Source organism: Monodon monoceros, unplaced genomic scaffold (assembly GCF_005190385.1).
Source record: "Monodon monoceros isolate NGI ecotype Baffin Bay Population unplaced genomic scaffold, NGI_Narwhal_1 Super_Scaffold_11, whole genome shotgun sequence".
NCBI lineage: Eukaryota > Metazoa > Chordata > Mammalia > Artiodactyla > Monodontidae > Monodon > Monodon monoceros.
This window is the reverse complement of record NW_021703767.1, coordinates 68,949,867-68,971,067: the sequence shown is the minus strand read 5'-3', so window position 1 is coordinate 68,971,067 and position 21,201 is coordinate 68,949,867. Positions and strand designations below refer to the sequence as shown.

The 21,201-nt window shown below is 49.0% G+C and overlaps 1 protein-coding gene across 9 annotated transcripts in view; it reads left to right on the top strand.

Annotated features, from left to right (window-relative positions):
• MYLK (myosin light chain kinase) overlaps nucleotides 1-21,201 on the top strand; it is a 270,323-nt gene that overhangs the window by 246,882 nt on the left and 2,240 nt on the right. For 7 of the 9 annotated variants that reach the window (XM_029214523.1, XM_029214524.1, XM_029214528.1 and 4 more), the window contains 5 exons: nucleotides 952-1,075; nucleotides 9,408-9,560; nucleotides 12,097-12,220; nucleotides 17,458-17,587; nucleotides 19,060-19,191. In XM_029214523.1, coding sequence (XP_029070356.1) covers nucleotides 952-1,075; nucleotides 9,408-9,560; nucleotides 12,097-12,220; nucleotides 17,458-17,587; nucleotides 19,060-19,191 — 663 coding nt within the window. Of the gene's footprint in view, nucleotides 1-951; nucleotides 1,076-9,407; nucleotides 9,561-12,096; nucleotides 12,221-14,982; nucleotides 17,588-19,059; nucleotides 19,192-21,201 lie in introns of those variants that run through there. The other 2 variants (XM_029214527.1, XM_029214531.1) reach the window with 2 other exon arrangements.

Sequence of the window (21,201 nt, the reverse complement as noted above, 5' to 3'; positions counted from 1 at the left end):
TGTTTTCATTTATTTTATCATTATTATTTTCTTCACTCTGGTGCCTTCAGCAGCAGAACATTTTGCTGATGGTGCTTCCTCACATTTGCACCCTACCGTACAGAGCACTTTCCAGAGCACTTTCACCTACTTTCTCTCATCTGATTCTCACAGCAACGCTTTGAGGCAGGCAGGGCAGATTTTATGAGCCTCAATTTGTAGACCAGGAAACCGAGGTTCGCAGTAGCTTTGCCCAGCAAGTCCCACGATGAGCTGGGGTGGAATGAGGACCTGGGGCCTAGTCCAGGGCTCTCTGAAGCATCACTGCTGTTCCTGCCCTTTCAGGAGGCAGGGCACGTTAGGGGAAGGCGCTCAGGGCCTGAGTACCCAACCCAAGAGTCATTTTGGTGGGTGATGGTCCTCTATGGCTCAGAGGCACTACCTCAGGGTTACGGTTTTTCCCAACTAACCTGCCAGCAGCTCCTGGGAAGAGAGATGTGACACTACGTGTGGAGAGGTGGGTGGGGGAGGGGAGGAACATGGCTCAGGAGTCAGACCCCCTGGGTTAGGTCCTGACCACCATTTACTGGGAGGCAGGGTGGGGGGAGGCGAGTCACTCCCTGGGCCTCCCTTTTCTCCTTGGGAGATGGGGTCATCCTCCTTGGCCAGAGCATTAAATAGGAAAGTCCTCATAAAGCATGCAGCAGGGTACAAATGACAGAGTGAATGGTAGAGATTATTTTCAAGCACAAGTCACCACCCCTGTCTCAGGGAACTCATGGGAGAGACAGACACATGGAAAGCCATTCCATCCGGGGCAGGGCGGCTTCACTGGTGTGTCGATGCACTCGTTCCACGAGGAGGCTGTTGTCCCTGTGCCGTCCTGCAGAGGGAGAGCCTCCCAGGCATCTGCTGACCTCGGGTTGGCTTAGGGACTTTCTGGCGATTGATCCCTCTCCATCCTGGTTGCAGAGAACGCGGGGTCTCTGAAGGTCCTCTTTGGCACCCCAGAGTTCGTCGCACCTGAAGTGATCAACTATGAGCCCATTGGCTACGCCACAGACATGTGGAGCATCGGGGTCATCTGCTACATCCTGTGAGTCCTGGGGCACACGGCGGGAGGGTCCCCGGGCTGCCCTGATGTTGAAGGGACCAGGGCGGGTCCTGATGGGGAGCCCGCCTAGAGTCAGGAGGGCGGTAGGCTCCCAGCCCCCTCCTCGCTGGCCTGCCTGGCTTCTGTGCTCCCGGTGATGTCCACAGCCCACGTCACACTTCTGCAGGAGCGTCTAGCTCTACACAGCAAGAGCCCCGTTCTGGGGCCCTCACCATCCTTGATGCTAGCCACCTAGGGGCCTTTGGTCAGGAGGACAGGAACGTGGCTGGTGCCGTGGAATTTACCTTCATGTGTGTACATGGGTCCATAGAGAAGCAGGGAGAGAGCCCAGGTGTACATCTGCTGTGGGTGTCATCTTCAGAGGACCGCACCCCATCCTCACAGCAGAGGGACCCCAAATTCCAGCCTCATCTCTGCATCCAGTATACGGACTAATTAATAAGCACTTTTGATGATAGAGCTTTTAGTGGGACCCATAGACAACAGAAAGCTACTGTGTAGTAATTAGAATTGGGAAATTAGGTGGAAAATAGGAAGCCATTCCGTTAAAAACTGCTGGAGAAAAGAGGGAAGGCCAGTAATCTAGACCAGTGCTTCACAGACAGTAACATGAGGGGATCACCTGGGCTGCCTAGATTACAAGTTCTGATTCAGAAGCTCCAGGGGACCTGAGAATCCACATTCCTAACAGGCGCTGGTTGCTGGTGGTGCTGGTCTAAAGACAGCACTTTGAGTACCAGGCCCTAGAGCACACCCTCTTGTTGGGATTTGGCTGATTTGGCCTCTGAAGCCTGAGGCCGCAAGCAGGCACTAGCCTTAGTGGCAGCCCCTGAGTTTGTGTGACATCACACAGTTATGGGATGGTCTCCCTGAAAATGCAGATATGCGTGTAGTCATTTTGTAAAAAAGTTTTTGTTGTTAAAGCAAAAGGACAAATTAAACATTTTCACAGAAAACTTGAATATTGACCTCTAAGAATCCTTTCTTAGATCCATGGGGTCTTCAGACCCCAGTGTGAGAAATGGCTTTAGGTCATTCTACTGCACAGCCAGGTTTAGGAACCACTGTTACAAAAGCTTTAGCAGAAGCAGAGTGATTTTGTGTGTGTGTGTGTGTGTGCACCAATGTGGCTTTTTCACGTGCTCAGGAGTCTTACTCTCCCTCTGGGCTATTAGGACAGCCTACCTCAGTTGAACCTGTGTCACAGGTTCTGTACCCCAGAGAGTCATCTTCTTCCCTGCTTGGGGTCACCCCCACCAACACAGCCTCCCCCAGAGCAGCAGAGAAGAAACTCTGGCCAGGAGAGCATCTTCCTGCCTCTCCCTACCCAGTCCCCTCCAGGAGAAAGGGAGCTGAGGAGTGAAGAAAACTGTGTCAGATTCTGTAGTGCTGGCCCCTTGGTAAATAAAGGATAGCAGGGCAGTGGGGACTGCCCCAGGCTGGACGGGGCTCACGCCGGATCTTTGCCCAGGAGAGGCTCTTGGGAAACGGTCTTTTGTCAGCTCCCTCTGTTCAGACCCAGCTGCCCTGTGGCTTGGCTTGGTCCTGGGTCCCCCTGCAGCCATCAAGGAGACTTGCCTTACTCTCTCCATCGGTTTTCCCACTGCCGTAGAATCAGGACCATCTGTTTGGTCCTCAGAATAAACCTGGGAGTGGGGCATGGCAGAGATTCGGTCTTCAATTGGCATTGAGGTCACAGGAGCCAGGGAAGCCCACATGGCTGCCCACTTCCCACAGTCCTAGAGCATGGCCAGCTGTCCCAGTTCACCCAGCACTGATGGGTTTCCCAGGATACGGGACTTTCAGTGCTGAAGTGAGGACCATCCTGGGCAAACTAGGACGATTGGTCTCCCTACGGGTCAGGGCCAGACCAGTGACTAGACGCTCAGTGAATTTGCACAGTAAACACACCTATACCCAGACCCGGAAACCACACAATACCAGGCCCGCAGCCCTCCCGGTGCCCAGGCTCTGGTTACTCCCTCAGGGGTAACCTGATCCCCATTCTAACATCACGCACCATGTTCACCTGCTTTTGAACTTTATATAAACGAAATCATACAGAAAGATGTGTCTGGCTTCTGCCCCACCTTGTTTGTGACCCCCATTCATGTTATGATGTGTAGCTGTAGGCTGTTCATTCTTGGTGCTGTATAGTGTTTCACTCTGTGAACTTCATCCAGTTTACTTATCCATTCTGTGCTGATGGACTAGATTCCAGTTTGGGTTATTGTGAGTATTCTGGTACACGTGCTTTAGTGAATATCTTTATGCATTTCTGTTGGATATATAATCTAGAACTAGAATTACTGGGTCATAAGAGCACTTTATTTTATTTTATTTTATTTATTTATTTTTTTGCGGTACGCGGGCCTCTCACTGTTGTGGCCTCTCCCGTTGTGGAGCACAGGCTCAGGACGCGCAGGCTCAGCGGCCATGGCTCACGGGCCCAGCCGCTCCGCGGCATGTGGGATCTTCCCGGACCGGGGCACGAACCCGTGTCCCCTGCATCGGCAGGCGGACTCTCAACCACTGTGCCACCAGGGAAGCCCGAGCACTTTATTTTAAAATGAAAATTCTTTGAGGTGGAAGAAGTAATTTGGATAACATGTTACATGGTTTGCTAGATTACTTTTAAAGCTGAGACCTAGGAATAGGGAAGGGCTTTTTGAACTGGGGGGAAAATAATTTTGATGAATGGGGCACCAGCCTGAAGGCATCTGGACGGAGGCGGGAGGAGGGTGGAGAGGTGCCTGTGGAAGGGGGGCAGGTGAGCAGTGGGGGTGACGGACACAGGCCAGCCCTACACAGCCTCCTGTAGCCTCCTCAGCATCCTGGCTGCTGGGGAGCCAGCACCTCTGTGGGCTGCTCTGCCCTGTGGGACTTTTCCTGCTGGCTCTCACAGTGGGGATTGAGGTCTGGGAGTCTCTCTCCTCAGCTAGGGCTGTCAGCAGGGCACGTGGTGTGAGAACAGAAGGTGGAGCCAGCCAGATTGCTTCCTCTCAGCCCTCGCTCTGCAGAATTCTGGAGCCACTGCCGGAAGCCCCCATAAGAGGTTCTCTGGCGGCCCTCGTGCACCCTCCATCCCTCTCTTTGGAGCTTGGAGTCCTTGTCAGGGTCACCTTCCTTGTTTGTTTGTGCCAGAGGATGCCCCCCCCCTCCCCACCATCTCCTTTCTGGGGCCAGTGAGATATAGGGAGCTGGGGGGACAGGTGATAACAGGTGTATCCCTCAGTGCAGATTTGGTGAGCACCTCCTAAGTGAGCAGCTGTGTCCCATAGGTTGTTTTGACTTTGCTGAAGGAACTCCTTCTCACACCCTCGGAGAGATCAGGGCAGATCCTGTCACGGTACGGGAGACCTGGCTCCACTACCTGCCCAGGGTCCCCAGGCAGGGTAGAGATGTAGCAGGTGGGGTTCGGGGCCCCTTACCCTCTCACCCCTGATTCTGAAGGGAGAAGCAGATTTCGTGGATCTGCTGGAGACTTCTGCTATTACCAATACCCATTGGTTTCTGGCAGGAAGAGAGAGGACCAGGCTCTCTAGGCCACACTTCAATGGTGAAGAAATTCTAAGCCCCGCCTCCTTTTCTAAGACCTCCTTCCCTCTCTTATCTCCCTCCCCCCATTTCCTTAGGACTTGCTGTTCCCTTTACTGCCTGTGGAGACACCAAAACCCTTCTCTGTGCCCTGCCCTCACCCCTACCCCAGAATTCCTTCTCCTCCTCCCCTCCCCCGAACTGCTGCCCAGCTTTCTCCTCCCTACCACCCTCCTGCTGTGCCCAGCAGCAGACTTCCTGTCTCAGCTCATCTGTGAGCACGCACCACGGTCCAGAGAGCCAGGTCCATCCCCACCTGGAATCTAACTGCTGGGGACAGCAGCCTAGTGAGCTGGGGAGAAGTCCCAGTGCCCAAGCATCAGGTACCTACTCAGACTCAGATTTGGATGCAGGGCTCTTCAGAGGGATCCAGTAGCTCCACCCAGGGCTGCTGCTTCCCTCTTAGCCGCTGAGTCCAGACATGCTCTCTGTTGCAGGTCCTGAGAACTCCAGGCACCCCCCATCCACACCAGGCCCAGACACCACCTGCAGGTTTTGCTCTCCAGGGACTTGGGCTGTGGTTAACATGACTAAACCCTGGGTCTGTCTTTCCTAGGCTACTGCACAAAACGATGCCCAGCTCTTCCTGTGGGGCCTGAGCAGCCCTCTCAAATCTTCCCACCACACCAGGGAATGAGCATCCCAAGGATAAAATGGGATAAAATACTAACTCCTTCCTGAGCGCTCAGTAGTTCTGCTGGAAGATGTATGGCCTCCTTTGCTGGCCATTCATGCAGTGGAGTCATCTGCTTAAAAAACACCATAGAGAAAGTGTAATTCGAGAGGCATTTCTGCCTTCTGTCTCCTCATGCTCTGTCCTCCAAGCAGAACAGGCCCCCGCATCAGATTCCCTGGTGACGTTTGGCTGCAGTAAGAGATTAAGAATTAAGAAGTTAGAACACCCTGCAGTCATGTCCTTAGTTGACTCATTAGCACAAAGACTAATATTTAACCATTAAAAATGAACATTAAGACTCTGTATACACTTGTGAAAGACAATGTCAAGTGAGGAAAAAGTAGAGCGTCCAAGAACTTGCCCACACTGATGACAATTTTGTGAAAACCAGACAAATTCACTGGTTATGTTGGGGAGAAAAACACTTTCCTCTACCTCTTTGGTTCAGTTCTTGGGGGTCTGCAAGTCAAATGACAAAAGATAGATTAACGGGACTTCCCTGATGGCACAGTGGCTAAGACTCCATGCTCCCAATGCAGGGGGCCCGGGTTCGATCCCTGGCCAGGGAACTAGATCCCATATGCGTGCTGCAACTAACACTTCACATGCCACAACTAAGGAGCCCACATGCAGCAACTAAGACCCGGCACAACCTAATAAATAAATAATTTTTTTTTTCTTTAAAAAGGACAGATTAACAAAAAGAAAACAGATTTAATTATGTACATATGCACAGGTGTTCATAAAGAAATGTGACTCAAGGTACCTTTAAAATTTGGGGCTTATATACTACTTTAACAAAGAGTGATAAATTATACAGAAATAACTAGACGAAGGAAAAAGGGTTTGGAGCTTCTGGAGGGAGTAGATTGTGACAAGGTGACTAGGAAATGTATAGGGACTGTTCAGCGATATCTAATATGCAGATGACAGTCTTTCTCCTCTTTCTGGGAAGAGAAGAAATGGACAAATAGAACAAATGGAAATTTATGTCACCTTAATGAAGAGAAATTTATGTCCTGCTTTTAGACAGAAAGAGGGAGGACAAAGGGCTAATTGCCTTCAGCTCAAGGCAATTTTTATGCCCAAGTTCATATTTTGGGGTGGTATACTCTGATCCCCTTCAGTTAAAACCTAGGTAAGACTAGGAAAAGAGGTGAGTAGCTGTGTTTTTAATGCCAGGGTTACTATGTTTGTTGATTGGGTTGAACAACCCAACCATATATGATCCTATGCAAATTCTAGCAATAAAGAAAAAGTACAAGAAAGGAAGTTTAAAAATTCTGCAAAATCCCACCGCCACGGAAGGGCATTGCTAAAATTCGCATACTGTCTTCATCGTCAGGCTCTGTATATTCTTTATTTTAGAGGCGCACTGTTTATCGGGGGATGCTGGGCAGCTGGGGCAGGTGAGGAGCCAGCCAAGGCTTGGGAGGGACTTCAGATGGATGGGCTGCCAGGAAGGAGGAGTGCCAGAGGCCAGAGGAGAGGAGGCTCTCCCCAACTATGAACATCACAGAGATTAAGCCCTATCTCTGCAGGATGACAGTTCCTAATTAGGAAAGGAGGTTTACAGAAGGCGGCCTTTCAGCATTCCACAGCAGGGTTGTTTACTCCCCTGCCCCACCCCGCTCCCGGCAATCTCTTGGAGTGCTATAGGACTTCCCCTCTTTGTTTCAAATGGAAAGTGCAGAGACAGAATGAAGCATGTAGCTGGCAAGCAAGAGTCAGGCTGCTTCTTGACGGGACTAGTTAAGCCTATGGGCTTCCTGGGAGCCCCTAGGAATTCTAGTCCAGTACCCTTGGTGTATAAGGGGGGAAGCTGAGGCCCAGAGAGGGGAAAGGAATAGCATATAACAGCACAGACTCGGGCCTGGTGAGATCCCACCCTTCCCTCATTGTGATATGATCGAGAATGATTATCTCCATGCCTTCTCAGAACATAAATGGGTGTCTTGCTTTAAGACATTTTAATGCCATCTATAAAACTCTTTTATTCAAAAGCACAAATATGTTGATTCGGGTGAGATAATTCACACTGAAAAAGCTCTTTTTCTTCTTTTTAATGAAGATTTTCACCAGAGGGTTCCTCCCATGCAAGCTTTCCTTGCAATATTTCAATAGATTTTGTTTTACAAAACTTAGTTTTCAGGGCCGAGTGTATTTCATAAGCTGATGCCTCTTGGATGCCAAAACAGCTCCCGAGGGCTTTGCATTATTGTTTATGATGAGGGATTTGGGGAAAGGGATGTTAGTGAAGCCTTAACTTGGAAGGTTGATGGCATGAGGGCCCTAGATCCATCTCATGGGGCTCAGGTGGGGCCAGGGCAGGACCAGCTACATAAATCATGGGGCCCAGTGCAGCATAAAAAGGGGGGGTGACTTGTGTAAACATTAAGAATTTCAAAATGACGGCAGCAGAGCATTAAGCCAAGAGTGGGGCTCTTCCAAGGCCCATGAAGCTGGCCCTAGGTCCGGGTGAGTGGCGGGCTGCATGGCTGGGGGGAAGATGAGGTGCCCGCCAGAGGTGAGAAGTGAGGCCAGTAAGCCAGACGTCTGCTCCATTCGGCTTTGAGATACTTTACCTTCCAAATTTTATTTGGCTTAAGCTATTGGTAAGTGAGTCATTCCAGAGATCACAGATTGATGGGGCAGTGGGGGTGAACTGTGTACAGAAGAACTGCATAATAGCTACGGTCACAGACCAAGCTCCTTACTGCGGACCAGGCCTCCTGCCAGTGCTGTACGCTGTGATTTACTTCATCTTCCTAGAAATGACTGTACAAATTAGCGGTTAAGAAACAGGCTCATTGGGCTTCCCTGGTGGCGCAGTGGTTGAGAGTCCGCCTGCCGATGCAGGGGTCACGGGTTCGTGCCCCGGTCCGGGAGGATCCCACATGCCGCGGAGCGGCTGGGCCCGTGAGCCATGGCCGCTGAGCCTGCGCGTCTGGAGCCTGTGCTCCGCAAAGGGGGGACCGTGACAGTGAGAGGCCCGCGTACCGCAAAAAAAAAAAAAAGAAAAAGAAAAAAAAGAAATAGGCTCATTGACTGCAAATCCTTGGGCAAGTTACTTACCCCCACTTGGTGCTTCAGTTTCCTTATCTGTTAAACGAAGTAATGAGTTACCTGCCTTAAAGGGTGGTGTTAAGACTGAATGAGTCCATCTGTTTTAGCTCTCTGCCCAGTGCATGGCACATAGTGAACATTTGATAGATGTCTGCTGTTATGAGAATGAGGACGCAGGAGAAGGAGAACAGGGAGAGGTGGCAGTGGTGACCACTCCAAGTAGCAGGTTGTCCATCTAACAGAGGAGGAAGCTGACACAGAAAGATGAGGGGAATTGTCCAAGGTCACCCAGCGAATGAACAGGCCATGGTTCCTCTGGGGAAGTTTTCTGGTTTGGCCTAAATGCCTCAGGCGCACTGACGTCAAGTATAGATGGATCACCGACCCGCATTGCAGGTCCACCCTTCGTGGACACACCCTTGCCGAGCCCCACTCGGGCTGGCCCTGTTCTTGATGCTAATGGTGAGAGGTGGGAGGGCGGGACAGGGCGCGGTGATGAGTGCTGTACCACGTGACCAGTCCACGTGTGTGTGTGTGTGTGTGTGTGTGTGTGTGTGTGTGTGTGCGCGCGCGCGCGCGTGCGTGCCTGGAGCCCTGCGAAGGAGGCCATTCCTCCCCCCAGGACCTTGGAGAAGGTTCTGCGGGGCGAAGTTCTCGCCTGGGTGTTGGGGAAGAACAGAAGGCAGGGAGGAAGGCCCTGCAGTGCTGTGTGGAAGTGGTGAACTGAAGAAAAGTCCCTCCGCCTCAGCTTCACAGGCAGGTGGTGTCAACAGGCGGGCGACACCCCAGAAGTACAGTGAGTGAGCCAGCGGGCAGAGGCTGAGAGCCACGCCCCCTTCTCTCCTGGGTGGGAGGAGAGGCAGGCGCGGGGGCGTTTGGGGCGCTCTCACCTCTGACCTCAGGGAGCGCTCCCCTGGCGGGACCGCCCTCCCTGCTGGCCTCCCCCACTCACTGCTCTCCTCTCTCATCCCCCAGGGTCAGTGGACTGTCCCCCTTCATGGGTGACAACGATAACGAAACCTTAGCCAACGTCACCTCAGCCACCTGGGACTTTGACGACGAGGCCTTCGATGAGATCTCTGATGACGCCAAGGATTTTATCAGCAGCTTGCTGAAGAAAGATATGAAGTAATGAGTCGAGATTTCAGTCTTTTCGGCCTCCCCACTCCCCGGACTGGGGTCCAGAGGCAGGGACTCTCTTTCCCTGTCGTGGGCCCCTCCGCACCCGAGGAGGGGAGGATGGGCACTGCGTGCGCGAGGGTCCTGCTCCCTGGTGCCCGACACTCTCCTGTCTTTCGAAGCACAGAAACCTCACCTGAAAAGCAACGCTTGACTGAGTGTTGATGGAATGAGGCAGCTTGCGTGTGAATAACGACAGCCCCTTTTATTTTCCGTGTACAGCTGTGGCCTGCGACCGCCCTGCTGAAACCTCAGCCCCCCTTCTGGGGCTTGCAGGGGAGGTACCCTATTTGCCGGTCCTGACCATACTCCTAGCTATTCTGGCTGGATGCTTATTTTGTATCTAAATCATGTAGGAGCTGCCTGCCTGAGTGTGGCCAGGTACCTTCCACCACTGGCCAGTTAGGCTGTGACCCCAGGCCACTGGGCCCAGCTCCATCTCTGTCCCCTGCAACCGTGCAGACTGTGAGGTTCTCTCCTCCACCTTCTGGGGCTGCCTGGAGCTGCCCAGGTGGTCAGCAAATGACTATAAAGAACATCTGTGAACGTCAGGAGGCCTGAGCGTTCAGGCATATAGACGGCCTAAGGCTGTGAGGAAAGGTCAGACGCCCAAGGTGCTCAGTCAGTATTTCAGGGGGAAGAGGATGGAGGTGGGAGCAGTAGAGGAGGCTAGAGCAGAGGAGGGGAGGTTGAGGGGGTCTTGGTGTGGCTGGAGAGAATTCACTGGCGAGGGGAAGCAGCTACCGTTACGGTAGGAAGTGGAGAGGGGCCGTGCACATGCCGGGAGGGCCGGCCTGCACCAGGGCAAGGGAGTGGTGAGGTGTCGGCGGGGGGCCACGGGCTGTCGGGCGCCTCACCCACTCTGTGAACAGGTGGCCAGATGAGGCAAGGCCTGGCTCCAGGGGCCCCGGGGAGTCGTATTTGGCAATACGAGCAGCTGTAAGCTTTTCCCCAGAAGGTGGTGTTGAAACGGGTGGTGTGCCGGAGGAAGGTGGGAGGAGTCAGCCCAGAGGCTCTGCATGTGCACCAAGGGGACTTTGTGGCCTAGGTTCTGCCCTGTCTGCCTGGCCCGCAGACCCCTGTGAGGCTGTCGGTCGTCTTGCCCCCTCTGGGGGAAATCCTGTCTGGGACATGAGAGCACAGTTGCTAAAGGAGCGAGGCTAGAGGGTCTCTTAAGTGGTTCGGTCTGGTTTTCTGGTTACGCACCCACCTCTCAGTCCTTTTTAGCCAGCTCAGGGCCAAACTCCTCCAGAGGAGACATTCCACACTCCTTGACAGCGAGGTCTTTTTAGCACTTTGCTGCCCCAGTCTTCACCTCAGAAGCAGGCGTGACCCAAGGAGGATCTAGATGTTGCGGGGGGCCGAGATGCCCCTCCCGTGGGATGGGTCCCCGCTCCCCAGGTGCCTCAGGGAGGTGCGGACCTCCTTCCTAACAACTCTGGTCCAAGGATGGCTTCTGTCAACCAGGCTTCATTCACCCAAGATGTGGTAAATGAGGTATTGTGTATATACCCTATTTTCTCACCTGACCTTGAGTTTATTCAGAAACGTGTTGGCTTCTCTGTGCTCGTAAAATGGACTCACCAAAGAATTGATTTCATATACATCAAGACACTAGATTCCCATAAACTCAAACGCAGCATCTCTTCAACCAGAAATCTCCATCTATCAGCACTTTAAAAAATGTTTTTCTATTATAAATTAATACATGTAAGTTGTACAAACTTTGAATATAAGAAAATTAAAATAATCCATATCCCCTTATCTAAAGACCACTACATTTGCTATAGTTAGCAAATTTACTTTTACTCATTTTTCTACATATGTTAGCACTTGGTACTTTGGACTTCATTAGTCCTATGACAGTTAAGGTGATGGCCCTGAAATATTTCTAGATTCCCAGAGCTTTCAGAAGATTAAATGAGTTTCAGTGCAGTTCTAAGGTTGTCATAATTCATAGGTTGTACAAAGGACATACCTCTGAGTTTTAATGGGAAAAACCTGATACTCAACCACACCATAAGATTTGAGAGTTCACTGATTCTCGGAGGTTTGGGCCTAAGGTTTCACTCTTCTCTCCATCAGACAAGGAGGCAGAAGGATCGGGCCTCCACAGTTCCCAGCCCCCACGTGACCAGCAGAATGACCCGACCCCGGAATACGGTGCCAGTCATTCCCAGACATGTCTGCCCTCCAGCACTTAGCCTCCCTAGACCCCAAGGGCAGGTCATGAGACTCCAGTTGCTTACTGGTGTTTAGGGCTTCTCAGCACTAATGTATTCTGGGTCTAGTCAGTGTAACCCAGACCAAGAGAGGAAAAAGGCCAAGAGCACAGTGATTCTCACCATGGTGGATGGACTGGGAGCAGAGAGCCCTGGGCTCTGCCCTGTGTAACTAGGGACAGGTGACCTCCCGTTTCTGATCTGACCAGCAGTCTCTGTGGTCCCCTTCTGCTCAGAAACCCTCTGATCTCTGCCTCTATTAGAAACCGCTTGGACTGCACCCAGTGCCTTCAGCATACATGGCTAATGAAAGACACCAAGAACATGGAGGCCAAGAAACTCTCCAAGGACCGAATGAAGAAGTACATGGCAAGAAGAAAATGGCAGGTAATGAGGGGTCACTTTGGACTGGGATGTCGCCCCTCATAATTGCTTTATTCAAGCTACCCTCATTCCCAACTTGCCCTGGCCTTACTCCAAAAATGTTTACATTTGTTTCTGAAATAGTCTGGGACCAAGACTGACATTCCATGTCTTCGTGACTAGGGACGAACAATGTCACCTTTAGGACTATTTGGCAGCCCTGGAGAATGTGATCCCCTTATAGGCAGCGTGATGGTCTTGCGTTTCTTTACAGTGAAGGAGGTGGGCACATGTTCCACAAAGAGAGACATGGGAGAGACATAGAGAGGTTGCATGTTACTAGCTACGTGTCCTTAGCCAAGTTACCTAACCTTGCTGTGCCTTCGTTTTCTCATCTATAAAATGGGGATATTAGTGGTACCAAATCTTTGTGAGATTCTCACTGTTGTGAGAATTATATGAGATAATATTCATCTGGCCTTTAGCACATTGCCTGGCCCATAGTAAGTGTTCACAAATGAGATGGGTAGCCAATATGTACGGAGGGCTGGCCACGTATCAGGGAACATTCAAAGCACTCTCTATGCATTGTTTTTTAATCCTGGGAGGCAGGTACTATTGTTATCCCCAGTTCTCAGACAAACAAAGCAGAGAAAGGTTAGGAAGGTCACCCAGGGTCACAGCTAATAGGTGGGAAAGCCAGGATTCAAACCCAGAGACTGGCTCCAGCGCACACAGTCTTAACAGCACACAGTTTAACGACACAAATCGCCTCTGATTGTTAGCAGATGGAGAAAATGATCATCCAAAACCATAGAGAACTTACCATGGTCTACTATATTCTGTTATCACTACTAGTATTATAAAATTCCTGGGCTCCTGGAGGGTGCATGGTCTCTATACTCAAGGAATGTACAGTGTAACAGGGACCTGAAGCAAACAGACATAAAAGGACATAACACACACCAAGAATTATAAATGTTCACTATAGCTCTCCATTCCCATATATGTGAGTGCGGACAGAGAATGGAACCAGTCACACCAGAGGTGGACGTGGTTGTGAAGAAAGGCTGCCAAGGGCAGGAGTCTGAAGTTGGCCATGGAACATGAGTAGAACACAGAGAGGAGGGGATAACAGCACAGACGGAGGAAAAGGCGCAGAGGTGGGAACTGGACCTCACCCTGATCATGCTGGCCTGGCAGGAGCAGTCTTTTAGCTGGGCATTCAGGGGACTGGGGCATTTAGACCTTGCCTTTGTGGCAGAGAAAAAGGAAACCACCATTTTAGGGGCATCTGGGACACTGGTGATTTGCCACACAGAATGACTAAACCGCAGTTCACTGAAAAGTCCAAGTTCACACAAAGGTTGAGAGGAGCAAAGGTGAGAGAGGGGCTTCGGGTGTGTGGGTCTGAGAGACTTCACCCCCTGCACATCTCACCAGCCTCCCCGAAGTGGGAGTCAGTTCTTGGTTAGCCCCGCCTGAAGGTTCGGGTGGATCTCCTGGCCTCTGTCAAGTACCTGGTGAGTTGGAACACCTGTGCCGCTTACCTTACCCTCTGGTGCCATTAGGGTCCAGTGAAATCAGAGGAGCAAATATTCTTTTAAAAAAACAAAGCCACAAGGGGGCCACAAAATCAAAGGTTGGCTTTATTAATGATCCTGTGGCCAGCAGATCTCAAAGAAATAGTGGTATTTCTGGAGCAGATACGGTGACTGGTATGGGGGTGGGGCAGTTCTCAGAGGAGGGAATTGCACTGGGTTTTGGTTGGATGAGGCCGTGGGCTAAAGGGCAGGCTTATTACTTCAGGCTTCTGGAGGCATCCACACATCTGTTGATGAACCAAAGGCAGGAAGAGCCTAAACCCAGGGGATAGGCGCAGAGAAGAGATAAGGAAATGGGAGAGGAAATAAATGGAATTTTTCAGTGAGACGGGTCCGGAAACCATAATTTGTGGTGATATCTGAATCACATTTTTTTCTTGTTGTTTACAGTGTTATTAGCCATAAGGTTTTCTGAAAGTGAGAAGGGAAAGGACAGAATTCAGAGAAGGACCATTAATATCCTATTTTAATATAGGTAGCAGCATTTGGAAATGGCTTTTCCACAGAAACAGTGGTGAGGTTTCACAAAATTACATAGAAAAGTAGTCTGCAAAATCCCATTCAACACGTAATGTCCCTGAAGCATATTGTCACTGGTAGTAGTTCAGCTGCATCTGACCACCTTGTGTTACAGCTCCTCCTTAGGAAAATGTTTTCCACATTTTAAACTCTGGATACCAGGACCTTAGCACCCCTGGAATAGGGGGTTCCCTCTGAGAGCAGCTGAGGTTCTGTGTGCTGAGGCGGAGTGGAGTGGAGGGGGATAGAACGGGGTGTGCTGTGGAGGGAGAGGGCCAGGGCAAGCACAGGGGGCCCACAGCGCTCTACAGCTGGGTAAGAAAAGCTTCCTTGCTATCATTCCGGTGTGGTTTTTTTTTTTTTTTTAAAGCTTATGACATTCTTAAGGATTTTTTAAATTTATTTTTGGCTGTGTTGGGTCTTCGTTGCTGCACGCGGGCTTTCTCTAGTTGCAGTGAGCAGGGGCTATTCTGTTGCAGCGCGTGGGCTTCTCATTGCGATGGCTTCCCTTGTTGCAGAACAGGGGCTCTAGGTGCGGGGGCTTCAGTAGTTGTGGCACGTGGCCCCAGTAGTTGTGGCTCACGGGCTCTAGAGCACAGGCTCAGTAGTTGTGGTGCATGGGCTTAGTTGCTGTGTGACACGTGGGATCTTCCCGGACCAGGGCTCAAACCCATGTCCCCTGCATTGGCAGGCGGATTCTCAACCACTGTGCCACCAGGGAAGCCCCTGGTATGGTTTTCATAAAAGGGGAAGGAAGTAACATGGGAACAAGCCCCAACAAGCAATCAATAGATAGATGACTCATTGTATTATTGATCTTAGAATGAAGTTATTCTGAAAGAGGGTAGGTTTTTTATTTATATCAAAAGAATGTTGAAGAGACGTGGTGGTGAGTAATAGCATTGAGGGTGGGTAAGTTGAGCAGGATAACAGGGCCTCTACATGCAAAATGGAAGCAAAGGACTAGGAATTGGAGGCTTGTGGGCAGCCATCTTTATTCTCTGAGAACCACAAAGACTTCAGCAGTATGGACCAAAGGGCCTTGAGGAAGAAAGCTTTTGACTCAGTATAGCATGGAGTACTCTTGGCCATCACATTTAGATAATACGCATTCTCAGGGGAAATTGTAGTCTTGGGGCTGTTGGTGTTTATGTAGGGCCCATGATGGCTGGCTGGCTCTAGGGTGATCACCTTGCCAAGGTTTTCCAGGGCCTGTCTCAGCTTTATCCCTGAAAGCCCCTCATCCTGGGCAATCCCTCAGTCCTGGGAAACCAGGCTGGTTAGTCACCCTCGCTGGCTCTCCCAGGGGAGGGAGTCTGTGCTCTGTTAGGGAAGCCGTTACAGACCCTGCCCGCCTGGAACACAGGAACCCAGCCTTGGCAAATTGCCCTCCAACAAGAAAAAGGCCTCCTCAAGACAAGAATGGAACTTATCAAGAATTGAATCTTTCTTTTTTGATGTTTTAAAAATTTCCAAAGGTCTCAGTTAGTAAACCAGCAACCAATTTTCAGCTCAAAGGCATGAAACTGGAAGGCTAGAACATATAGTTCTGACAGATAACTTCCCCACCAACTAGTTTTTCCCATGAAGCAGCTTCCAAAGATTGACCTCTGATGTGTGGGTTATTAAGATTTTCCCTATTGAGCACTTACATTTCTTCCTGTTTTAGAAATTATACGGTCTATTGCTCCATCTGATGGAAAATTTCCCCCAATGTGTGGTCTATTCATTTGTTATCTGCCACCTTCTCTGAAATATTGTAACGCTTTGATTTGCCTTGTTCTCATAGCTTCCTATTAGTCATTTTGTTAACAGAAGAGGAAAGACTTCATTCTTCCACACCATACAAGTGAAGACAGTCCTGCATCCAGGTGTTTGGAATTAGGGAGCCCATGGGCTCAAGGGGAGCGTTCCCTGCTACACATTTGCGTGTCTGAATCACAGTCTTTCTGTAGAAGACTAGAGCTGCAGGGAGATTTGAATCTTCAGGTCCAACAGTGAGGCCCAGAGAGGGGAAGTGATTTGCACACGTTAACAGAGTAATGAGTGGTTAGAGAACTGACCTGTCCCTTGTCAGGCTGTTTCCTTCCTCTCTCAGCAGCTAGTCTGTGGTGACGTTTGCTCCCTGGATGCACAGCATCTGGATGCCTCAAAAGACGCTTTGGGTGCAGGGCTGGAAAGCAGTGGTTATGCCTTAGTTTATCTTAGTCATTCCATTGACCTTAGAAAAGGGGGGAGAATCTTTACTTAAAGGTGAGAAACACAGACACAATGTGTATCATTGGGGACTTCTTGACCTAAATCCTATGCTTGGTAGAATTTTCACAATGCAAAGAAAATTTTCAAGTCCTGGCATCTTTTTCAGTAAAAATTCTGTCCTCTCCCAAGGTGCCTTGACTAAGAAAAGCAAAGTGCTGTGCTTTTCATTTCTTTGGGTGCTGCTTTTTGACGCTGGGTGTACATCAGGGAAGAACACCCCTCCAGAACTTCACTGTAGACTTGTGCTGGGGCCAGCCAGAGTATTTCTCGAAATCTCTTAAGTATCTGAATCATAAACAGAACTAAATGAGACCTTGGAGATCATCCTGTCCAACCCCCTCCTTATACAGAGAAGGAAACTGAAACCCAGGGAGGTTAAGTGACTTGCCTATGGTCAATAGAAGGCTTTTTTTTTTTTTTCCTTTCCCAACGGGACCTGTGGGATCCGTAGTAACTATTCTCTTGGCCAATTAAAATCCTATCACTAGCATTGTTTTATGAGAAACAGCCTCCACTGGGCCCTGTCAGCAGTTAAGTCTTTGGAGCCGTCTCAGCCTGCAGTTGCTTTATATAAACTATCCCTTTTATGGGAGTTGAAGCACAGTATGAAAAGGGTTTTTGTCTCATGTTGACCTTGTTTAGTCACATTAACGCACACATCGGTCCCAGGCCCCATTCCATTCTCCGAACATCTTCTGACACGCTGATAGTGCCGAGCAGAGCAAGGTTGGGCTCACTCCTCTGCAGAACCTCGGCACTCAGGAGGCCCTTGTTTCAAGGACAGCTGCTTCTCCTGGGCTGGACTCTTCTCCCTGAGCCCCGCTGCTCAGCTGGAACCAGTGACAGCGCCTGAGTCCAACGCCAGTGTCTATTTTCCAGAAAACGGGCAATGCTGTGAGAGCCATTGGAAGACTCTCCTCTATGGCAATGATCTCAGGGCTCAGTGGCAGGAAGTCTTCAACAGGGTCACCAACCAGCCCACTCAATGCAGAAAAACTAGAGTCTGAAGGTAAGGAGCTCCAGGAAGATTTTCTCCAGCCAGATGGTGACAAAGGAAGGGTTGGGGGATGGAGAGGCATTTAGAGGTTTTTTTTTCCTTAAGGTGGGGGGGTTGGGTTTTTTAATAATACAACCTACAAGGAAAAATTTGAAACTACTTTTACACTGCCCTGACAATAATTATTAAATGTAGTAATTATTCTTTAATTGTTTCACCTTAGGTTTAACTATTTTCAGAAGGAAAGTTATTATTTGTCTAATAGAACTAGATGATCTCCGCTAATCTTTTCCCTATATTTTACATAAGAATTAGCAAAGGCTTTATTAAAAGTCTCGTTTTTCTCATTACAAAAGCGATGCTTGTATAATAATAGGCAAACATAAAATTAAAATCACATATAGCAGTGTACTTTTAAAAAATATCCATTTTTTAACGTGTCTTTGCGTTTTCCTTTTAAACAAAAATTGACTCATATAGTCCATATTTGTTTGCTATTTTTCATGATGCTGAAATATGTCGTTTGAACTGGGTAGACAGTGACTGGCAGGGCCCCTCCTAGAGACCAACAGGGTTAGTTACTTGCCCACCGTCTTTGAGGTGCTGCCCCATCCATCTCCTCAGTGAAGGCCTTGGCCTCTTCCTGCTTCAGATGCACGTAGGGTCTGGCCCTTATCCTGAGGTGCTTCATTTGGCCTGAGACACTCCTCCACCTCCTCCCACTGCCTGATGCTTTTGGTATCCAAAGGCGAGAAGCTGAGTCTAGCTCCCTTTGTGCGTAAGACAGGGTAATCGGTGAGGCTGCCTGCTGAGCTGCTCTGATGCAGCCGGGGACCGAGCCTGCTGCACATGGGCCTGGTCCCTCCTGCTCCAGCCCTGCCACTCTCCAGGTGACCCAGAAATAGCCTGAAGGGGAAGGAGAGGATCAGGAGCCACTCAAAGTTACAGCTTTTCCCTGGACCAATCCCAAACCCTGGTCCAGAGTCATACACTGTGAAGGCAGTATCCGTGTGGAGAATAGAGCTATTGGCAAATCGAAGATGCCTCTAGGACCTGGCCCTTCCCTTCCAAGGAGCAGATAAAGGGCCTGCTGCTTCCAGAGGAGGGCAGAGGGGGTACAGAGATCAGGTGGGCTGGCGTGCTTCCGTCCTTCTTCGATACCCTCAACTGAATCCTGAAGCAGCATGAAATGCAGCCAGATAACTTTTTTAAAGATTATTTCCTTTTTCAGTGTGTCAGCACGAGGGAGGGAGTCCAAACATTTCCCCAGTTTGGTCACAGTTCTCTCTTCCGCCAAAATCATTTGGCAGCAGGCCAGCCAGTCCCCAGGAGAAAGGTGTGCTTATGATTCAGTCCTCTAAGCGCCATTATTTGCTAAATTATAACAACTTAAAAAAGAAAAAAAAAAGTCAGCTTTTTTAAACCAGGGAAGAGGAGAGAACAAGGAATAAAGAAATTACCATGTCCTCTTCCCTGTCTTCTAGAAGATGTCTCCCAAGCTTTCCTTGAGGCTGTCGCTGAGGAAAAGCCCCATGTAAAACCCTACTTTTCTAAGACCATTCGTGATTTAGAAGTTGTGGAGGGAAGTGCTGCTAGGTTTGACTGCAAGATCGAAGGTAAGTTTGTAGCTGTTCTTCCCTTACCTACAAAAGGGGTATGGTTGGCTGGTGGGCCCCTACTGTGTGCCCTTGGCAGAATGTCAGTTCTGGGGCAGCCAGGCTGTGAGGGAAAATGGGTCAGGAGGAGTTGGCCCACTGCCCCACTCTACCTGCTTAAGATTAGGGCCATTCAGTGACTCACTGAGGGCACATCGGATATTTCACCTACTTACATCAGCCACTACACCCAAGTTAAAAGTGGTTTATCTTGGACCTATTTGGCTATGGAACGTGCTTAATGAAATGAGCTTTGCAAGCTTATGGGAAGCATGTGAACTGCCCACCAAAGGCTCTCAAAGGAAGGCTGGCACAGAGCACAGGATGCAGAGAAGGCAGCTCTGCTGTTAATCACTGGGCTTTGTGACCTTGGGCGGTGATTTAGCTCTTCTGAGCCTCTAGTCCTCATCTGTAAGACAGTGTCTAATGCCTTGAGTGGCTCTGGAGACTGTGAGATAACATGTGGAAAGGGGAAACCTTTCAAGTCTTTTAAAGATGTCATGGAGTCAAGGGAAAAGTTGTGGAACTGGTAAGTGCAGAGACAGCCTGCGGTGTGACTTTAAACTGAGGGAAGTTGGGATCCAGGCCCCTGTGCTGTCTTCCCCATGTTTCTCTGCCTGCTAGAAATAATGTGGCCAGAGTGAGTTGTTAGAGCTCAAGGGACCCTAAGGGATCTTAGCATAGCGCCTTAGAAGTTAGCAGTGTTGGTGACACATAGCATTTCAGTCTCAACAGACTGCAACATTCTAGAAAGATAAGTAGCAAGACAAGACAGGCCTCTTTGCTTCAGGTCTGTGACTTGTGTGCCAACCAGAGTGGAGGGCTATCTCCCATTTCGGTCAGACCAGCTTCCCCAAGGCAGCATAGCACAGGACAGCAGTGATAACGAACCATGCCTCCCACTTTGTAAGATTCTCCAGCAGTATGGCTAGATAATGCCTTTTGGGTAAAGTAACCCAAAGGTAGGAATGAAAAAACAATTTTTCTCCTGCATCACTATATTACCAAGATGCCTTATAAATGCCTCGCCTACCATAATCTTTCTCTTTTTTCATTCAATTTTTTTTAAAAAGTGGATGTGCTGCCTTTGCTAGTGTGGAAGTGCTCAGATTGGGGGTTCTGCTGAGAGTTCTGGGCCACTGCTTGTAGCTCTCACCATCACCACTGTCTTTGGGTCTTAAGTTCTTTACTTTTTCCTTTATTTTTTAGAAAATATTATTTCATAATAATTATCTTTTTGCTTACTTTTCTCTTTGGGATTCTCTTCTTGGTATTTGCATTACTTTGGAGTGCTGAGGAGAAATTAAAGCATATGGATGCTGTTTGTTAAAAACAAAATTCTACTTGAAAAGAATGTTAGAATTCTTATGTGTAATTTGTATTCTAGCTGGGGCTACAATTTTGTCCTGTAAAACTACTTCTCCAAAGTTTAAAAACAAGTCAGTTAGTATTATTATGTTTTTAAAGGCACAAAACATATATATTTTAATGCTGAACTTTGCAGCAACACGACTAATGCATAAAATGAGACGAATGAGTCTGTCTTTGGATCAAACTAAGACAAATACTGCTTTCTTTTTCCTAGCAGTATTGCCAGTTCCTCTAATTTATGTTTTACAGGTCTGTTATCATCTTTGAATTATAATTTATACACCATAAAATTCACCCATTTTAAGTATACAATTCAATTATTTTTAGAAATTTACAGAATTGTGCAGTTATTACCACAATCCAATTTTTAAACATTTCCATCACCCCCAAAAGATCCCTTGTGCCCATTTTTTCTAACTCTTATTTTTTTATTTAAATTTATTTAAGTTCTTTTATACAAGATAAAAAAAAGTTTTCTTTTAATCCAAGAAGATATTTAGCTCCAGGCATGTGGTTGGAACTGGGACAGTGTTCCGGGGAGTTATCTATATCTGTGTTAAGGTGGGAGGTGGTACAAGCCCTACATGGGTGGGGAACGGG